Source organism: Pseudomyrmex gracilis, unplaced genomic scaffold (genome assembly GCF_002006095.1).
Source record: "Pseudomyrmex gracilis isolate BER0280 unplaced genomic scaffold, ASM200609v1 scaffold_217, whole genome shotgun sequence".
Classification (NCBI taxonomy): domain Eukaryota; kingdom Metazoa; phylum Arthropoda; class Insecta; order Hymenoptera; family Formicidae; genus Pseudomyrmex; species Pseudomyrmex gracilis.
In genome coordinates, this window is record NW_018020801.1 from 222,524 (window position 1) to 230,133 (window position 7,610).

The following is a 7,610-nucleotide window of genomic DNA, read 5'->3' on the forward strand; positions in this document are numbered from 1 at the left end:
AAGTGGAGAAGGAGCTTAATGATGAAAAAACATCTCGAATTTTAAAAATCCTTCTCTCGTGAACTTTACGTGAAATAAAGTTAGGATGTTATATTGTAGGTAAATGAAAAAATTAAATTTTTCAACGTAAGTGTTCTTTTTCCAAGTAAAACACTTGGAATCGTTAAAAAGACATTTATTTTATTTATTAATTTTTTTGTTTTTCAATCTCATTATTCCGACAACGCGCACAGTATCGCGGTGCCCCGCAGGATCCAGTGTTTCGGCGGATGCGACGACGGCAGCCAAATCGCGATAACGAAATTGGTCGAATGACCGGTGGTGGAAAGAACACCTTTTCTCTCGCTCGTCTTGTACACGGGACACGTGTACGTGTCCTTGACTTGTACTCGATCCTTCGTTACTGGCAACATCCAGATCTGAAACGAATAGACGTCGCTATATTTCGAGAAACACCGTGAGACGTAAACTTATCGCGCGTTTGCTCTCTTACGTAAGGCACGGTGTCGTAAAGAATTTTCGGAAAGGACTCGTCGAGCTTCATTGTGCTCATATTGAAGCGCGCCCCGTCGAGAAATAGTCCGTAAACGTACACTCCGTCGTCCGGCGGATTTTCGAAAACGACGTCTTTCAACGGAAAAAAATCGTAGACGAGCAGGTCGATGGGGATGGAATATTTTCTCGCGTAATTCTGACGAACTCCCGTCAGAAACGCTTGTGTGAAGTAGAAACCGGAGATCCAAAATGACGTAGGCGCTCCTGAATCGTACCAAGTCTAAAAAACACACTCGCTTTACATTCAATTTTCTGCTACGCGAAATAAATCAAGAAAAATTAATATACGTAAAGAATATATTTCAAAATATTACTTGAAGAAAATTCAGCCTCTTTAGAAAATCGTGTATGTAACTTCCAAGCGGCTTCAGAGATGGATAAGAATTCGTCATCCACATCTGAGGTATTCTGCCAACGATGATTGACGAATACACTTCCTCGAGACTGAGATCCATGATCACCAAACCTGACGAGTCAATAGAAATCTTTGTGAGATATCACGCGCGGAAAGACGCCTTGTTTGTTTGTTTGTTTTTACCTTTGATCGCTTTTTGGATGTTCACGAGACTGCTTCTGATAGTCCGCAGCAGCTTGTTGAACCTGTCCATCTCTTGAACCAGCACGGTATTCATGCTTTGCTCGTACAACGTAGGATATTTGTTCAAGCTGGCCACTAGGTCGAAGTCTTGCGGCAGCATCGACAGGATGTCGGACGAAATGCCGTAAACAATTTCATCCGGCGATTTCGCGGCGTCCGCGTCCGTTCTTCCGGTATCCTCGAAACAAAAAAGAAAAAAAGAACATTATGAAGAATTCTTACTTTTTTCGCAGTATTTTTTAATACTTTTCATAAAATCAAAATGTTCCGCCAACTTCTCTGCGTTAAATGATAAATTTCCTATTAGTTAACACATATAACTAAAAAAAACATTGTGCGGTAAATTCAAATCGACAGAGGGATGAAAACTCGAGGTAATGCAACTTTGATTTTGTTAAATTTCTCTTTTTAATTCTTACTTTTTTTTCATTTAATTTAATTTTTATTTTTTTCTCTTTAACGAAAAACAAAAAATAAACTATAAAAACACGATGAAAGAGAATTGCTTTCGACGATCGAATAAATTACCTGCGTGCTCAGAACGGAGGACAACATGAGGTAAGTTTCTTGCTGGTCCTTGATGATGTCGGCGTTCTCGTGCATGCCGAAGACACTAGGCGCGGTGGTCATCGGCAATTCTCTCACGTAATCCAGAAATTGACTATACTCGCTGACCGGCGGTACGTAATAAAGACCGCTTGGATCGAATAGATATTCTCGGTCAGTCGCGACCACGTCGTCGTGATAGAACTGCGCCAGAATCGTATTCAGGGTCCGTCGGTCCCACTCGTCGGTCACGCGACCGCCGTAATTGCATTCGCCTTCGAAAAACAATAATTACACGAGCGTTAAATTATTAATTTAATCGCTAATTACGGCTTCCGATATATATTTCTTTCATAAAATTCACCTCGGTGTTTGCTTACGTCTCCGAGTTTAATTTTTATTGTTTGTTTAAAAAATTAAAAGAAATATATATCTAAAAGTGAGTTTAATGTTTTAAATCTTCGCGAGAGCAACCGTACAAAAGTTCGAATTACCCGTTAGATACTTGAGCGCGGTAAACTGAACGTCGTCGTACTGATCGAGGAAGATTTTCAGCTGCAACACGCTGACGCGCAAATCCGTCTCGTTGAACTCGTACTGATTGTTCCAACCGATCGGTCCGAACTTCCGGCGCTCCTGCACGATCGCGTGGAAGAAGCAGAGCGAAAACAACAGTCGCTTGAAATTCTTGTTCTGCCTCGACGTGTTGAAGAAATCGGGATCGCATATCGGATCCTATCGGGATGTTTGATCCGAACGTTTTTTTCTCGACATTAAAAACTCTGTTTTGCTTTTTTGAATAAAAGAAAAAAACAATTCTACTCTACCTGATTGAAGGATCGCAGCATGTTCGCGCGCAACCCTTTCGGGGGCTCGTTTGTCATTTTTACCCCGTTCTGCAAAACACTGATCGGGAAGTGCTCGAACGGATAACTCGTCAGCCACAATCGAAAGTCGGGATGCACCGTTTCCCTCGTAAAACTCTCGCATATCTAAAAGAATTGTATTTATGGATTTCTTGTGATTTTTATAACAAAACACGAGAGAGTAAAAATCAACTTTTTCCAAAACGGGCATGAAACTCTTGACAACGTGACAATTTTGCAACACCACCCAGGTTCCGTTTTTCACACCCTCGTCAATGAGAGCCTCGGCAATAACGCCCTGTCCTTGGCCCAGGGATAACGAGAACAGCCTGCTGGTACCGAAACCTTGATCGTCGGCAAATTTCAATAGAATCGCCATCGGATCCGCACCGGGTGTCAGAACAAATATTAACGGGATGCAAGAATGTGAATCCGCGTAAGAGGCCACCAAATCGAAAGGCGGTGGTTCGATAAATTGTCGTCCCAATTGTTCTATCGGAATAATTAATTTAAGATAAATCAATCGTTAACAAATGAGTTAAATTTTTATTTACTTTATTTTAATTTCTTCGTATATTTTTTTTGTGCAAAAATAAAAAGACAAAAATATAAAAGACAAAAAGAAGAAAGAGATAATATAGTAGGAAATAAAAATTGACAAATAACTGTTTTTTCTTCTTTCTCTTCTCGAACGATTTTTTACCTTCTACGAATAATTGCGCCGACGGTACGACCTTGTCGGGACGTATGCAACGAAGTACCAGCATTCTTTCAAAGCGGCTCAGTTCGTTCCAAGGCGCGGGAAAAGAGATAATGTGAGGCTCTCTGTGATCGAACACCTTCTTCCACTCGTCGATATTTCTCGTGTACGAGTTCTTTATTCCCTGGACGATAAAGCACAAATGGAACACAATTATTATACTAAATTGCGCGCTACAGAAAAACTTTATTACAATCTGTTTACAAATGCATTTTACAAATCCTCGTAAAAGTATTTTATCGCTTTTTGAGGAAAAAAGGTGAAAAGCAAAAATTTTATAAATTTGTAGAAATTGTTTACAAAAAACAAATCATATCGTATATTATATTTTTCCTCTGGAATTTTATTTATTAAATAGAAAAACTTATAATTTGGTGAAGTTTACCGAGAATCCTGGCACGTCGTCCAATCGGCACAGCTCATCCCAAGATCTCGTCGGTAGCCATTCGGTTGGATTAACAAAGGGATTCTCCAGGCTGACGCCGCCGGTCAGCAGAAACATCCACTGGGCCATCGAGAGCTGGCTCTGCTTGTTCAGCAAGTTCACGGACAACAGAAGCGAGAAGAGCAGTTTGTCTTTCTCAAAGAGCGAGCGGCATATGTTGACGTATAGGGAATAGGTGAAGCATCTGGTGAGGTCCTTCAGACGCTGCTTTATGTCCGCTACCTGCGGCGTGTTGTCAATCGTATTCTTGAAAAGATTGACGAACCAGACGAGAGAGTATTGGTACATCGGATCGATATTCGCCAACATGGCTGCGATAAAAAATTTTAATGAACCTAGTATTGTCGATAAAAACTGTCGTTCGCAAAACTCTTGCAAAAAAATGCGATTTAAAAACAAATTTATTGTAATATAAAAAAAAGATGTATATGTATATATTTTATATCAGATATAATTCAAATAACAATTTTTCTGAATATAAATAAATAGTTATATTATGGCAGTAGACAAGTATAATACTTTTCTTTTTTTATTTTTACTCACCAATTGTGAAGAAGAGAACAGTGGTGTAGACTGCAATCGGCGTGTATTGCAATCTTGCGGCGTCAATGGATTTTTCGGTGACCTCGGCCGCAGTTTGTTTGATCTCGATCTCATTGGCCAAGTTCTTTGAGGAACTCAACACGTTGATAGCCGTTTCGTCCTCGAGAATATTCTCCTTCGACTTCGACAGCACCTCCAAAATCTTGTTCTCTATTTCTTTCAACATTCTGTGAAAAAAAAAGAAGAACATTTTTATTATCGGCTTATCGAAACAATAATCATCATTTCGAAATTGTGTCAAACACTCATTATATCGATTACTTTTTATTATCCGCGCTCTGAATTATTAATTGATTCTTCTCGGATTCCAAGTCGGGTCTTTCCTTCGCGACAACTATGCCCAGAAGCTGATCGTCCAGACCAATTGGAGTGATCATGAAGTTTAACAGAGTCACTTTCACCACCACTTCTGGTAGATAATGCGGATTTCGCAATTTTGTAGTGATGTAAAACCTACATGAGTCGCGAGTGTGTTTTCATTAAAACATTTTTTTTCAGTTTTTAAAAGAAAAATATACACACACCTCAATAATCACATTGTTATCGTTTAACGTAATTATAATTAGATATTTTATAATATTCAAAACTATTATCCAAAATTCCACTTTCACGCACGTACCGAAATTTCTCGGAGTACTCAATAATACTGTCGCCGATCTTGATGCAGAGCGCACCGCCAGATCTGAAGGTCTGTTTCATAAGCAACGGCTCTAGGATTGCATTCAGTTCCTCGCCAATGTTTTCCAGCAACACCGGCTGTCCGAATTGCACGGCGTTTTCCAGAATTCTCACATAATCCGGTTGCGTGAGTCTAATCACGCTTAAGTTCGATGCTTTCTCCATGTTTTTTATCCACTTATTCGCCTGACCTTGTGGATCGATCATCAGCGGCCAGCGACGTGAATTTGTGACGATGATGCCATTGTCGATGGAGAACAGGTCATTTGGCAGACCGAATATGTTCCAGGACCGAATGAGCACCGGATCGCCCAACACGTGCGTGAGTTGGAAGTCTTGGGTGCAGATAACCTTCAGATTCGTGAGCGTTCGCACCCAGTTTTCCACCTGTCGTTGGCGATATTGCATCGTGAAAACGCCGAGATAAGCCACTATTCCGGCACCGATCAGAATATCACCTGTTAATCTGTGATATTTTTCTCCAAGCGATCTAGAGCGTTATCAAAAATAATAATAATAATAATAAAATGTAACAACCAAGAAAATATATAATAATGCATACCCTAATAGGCAAATTGTGAAAATATTGCACAAAAATTCATGAATAACGACGATGCTGCAATGATTGCACTAAGATGATTCGCCATAACGCAACAGTTTTTTCGAAATAAAATTTTGTAAATAATAATTAATAAAGACTTAAGGCTCGTGAAATTTAAACCAATGAATGAATATAAGGCCTTACGAGCCGTTCTCAAAGTGTTGAGCGAGAACTTATACATGTATATATATATATGTATACACATGTAACGAATTCACTTGTAAATTTTTACAAGTGAGTTTTTCGAATTGAAATCTCAATTCTTATTTTAATAATTAGTTAGGGGGGTATCCGGGGTCTTTCATATGTGAGATGCAAATCTAGCATCCCGTATGATTTTAAGAATTGAGATTTCAATTCGAAAAACTCACTTGTAAAAATTTACAAGTGAATTCGTTACATGTGTATACATATATATATATACATGTATAAGTTCTCGCTCAACACTTTGAGAACGGCTCGTAAGGCCTTATATTCATTCATTGGTTTGTAAATAATATTTGTCAAAAATTGAAAAAGAGTCGTTATGCATTTCCATAAGTATATACATGAATTAAGTTGATTTCTTCATATGCAATTATATTTCTCTATATATTTTAAACATCACATAGCTGAAATTTTTTTCTCAATTATTGGACAATTTCTTTTTGAAATTAATTTTGCAAATATACTGCTAAGATGATTCACCATAACGTTATTCTTTTGCCGAAATAGTATTTGGAAAGTAATTTTGCAAACAACTACAAATATTTTATAAAAGATCAATGTACACATCTATTTCCTAAAATATACCTATATAATTGCAAATTGCAATTTTAGTGCAAAATTTCGTTACATAATTTTGTAAATGTTTTTCTATCAGAGTAGTGTTTTTAAATTATAAAAGTAGTAATGAAATGACAAGCGTTAATGAAATATATAATTACTTAGCCGTCTCAGACCATCTGGTATACTCGCCACCAAGACCTCCGATTAATTCTTCGGCTCTTCTCAACTTTTCTTCGCAATCTTTTACTTCGTCGGTCATTGTCTTGTATTCGGTTCTTCGTTTTGCCAGCAGTGTTTCAAGTCTGGCCAGTCTCTCTCGCAGTTCCCGCAGCTGACTTCTTTTCAGTTCTAGCTGTTCCATTGCCAGGGCGTAGTCACGCTCGGCTTGGGCCAGAGCTGCTCTCTTCGGGGCCACCACTTTAGCAACCTTGTCGTACTCGGACAGAGCAAACACCCAGCGACAAAGACCTTCGCAGGCAGTCGAGACTTGCCTGATGCGTTCCGGATCGAAGTTCGGATTCGTCAAAATTGTCGTGCGGATCTTCGTCATAATTCGCTCGGGAATGTTATCCTTGTCGTAATTCAGCAGCGACTCCAAAAAGTGTATGTCGCCGAGAATGCGCAGCGACGGCTTCCAGTAATCGTCCGCTATGCCTTCCGGAGTTTGCACTTTTTCTGGTTTTATATCCTACGAATTTTTCGGAGCAAAGATTTATGGAAAATAAAACTTAAAAAGCAAATGTAACTTGTTATGTATAATTTATACCTTTAGAATGCAAACTGCTTCCATGACCAAACGCACGCCGGCCGGCGGACGTTTCATAGACTTAACGATCTGAATGTCCTGGGGAGTCAAAGTATTTAAAGCGGCATTTGCCGCTTCGAGTATCGGCATGACTTCCTGAAGATCCGCGTCGCACTCAGCGCGAATTACTTCAGCTCCCGCGGCAACAATCTAACGTTATTTATGAGCAACAATTGAATAACAATAATTTATATAACAATACATAATAATTTATATAACAATATATTTAATCACAATATTACAGAACACACAATATTTAATCGTTATATATATAGAAATATTATGTAGGCCATTAATTAAAAACAAAAAACGACCTAACAGCTGTAATCTACCGATAATGATTAATTGTCAAATAAATTACAGTTTGTATGATAAAAACGTGTTA

The 7,610-nt window shown here is 38.7% G+C and overlaps 1 protein-coding gene across 1 annotated transcript in view; it reads right to left on the reverse strand.

Moving 5' to 3' along the window:
• Nucleotides 1-211: 211 nt before the first annotated feature.
• Nucleotides 212-7,610, reverse strand: part of LOC109858661 (dynein heavy chain 7, axonemal) — a 26,712-nt gene continuing 19,313 nt past the window's right edge. The window contains exons 24-38 of the mRNA XM_020436153.1: nt 7,187-7,375; nt 6,579-7,108; nt 4,993-5,541; nt 4,635-4,826; nt 4,314-4,540; nt 3,711-4,081; nt 3,269-3,449; nt 2,759-3,057; nt 2,527-2,691; nt 2,194-2,434; nt 1,682-1,974; nt 1,094-1,331; nt 870-1,021; nt 494-775; nt 212-419 (exon numbers count right to left, since the gene is read on the reverse strand). Of these exons, the coding sequence (XP_020291742.1) occupies nt 213-419; nt 494-775; nt 870-1,021; nt 1,094-1,331; nt 1,682-1,974; nt 2,194-2,434; nt 2,527-2,691; nt 2,759-3,057; nt 3,269-3,449; nt 3,711-4,081; nt 4,314-4,540; nt 4,635-4,826; nt 4,993-5,541; nt 6,579-7,108; nt 7,187-7,375 (4,116 nt within the window). The 3' untranslated portion in view covers nt 212. The remainder of the gene's footprint in view (nt 420-493; nt 776-869; nt 1,022-1,093; nt 1,332-1,681; nt 1,975-2,193; nt 2,435-2,526; nt 2,692-2,758; nt 3,058-3,268; nt 3,450-3,710; nt 4,082-4,313; nt 4,541-4,634; nt 4,827-4,992; nt 5,542-6,578; nt 7,109-7,186; nt 7,376-7,610) is intronic.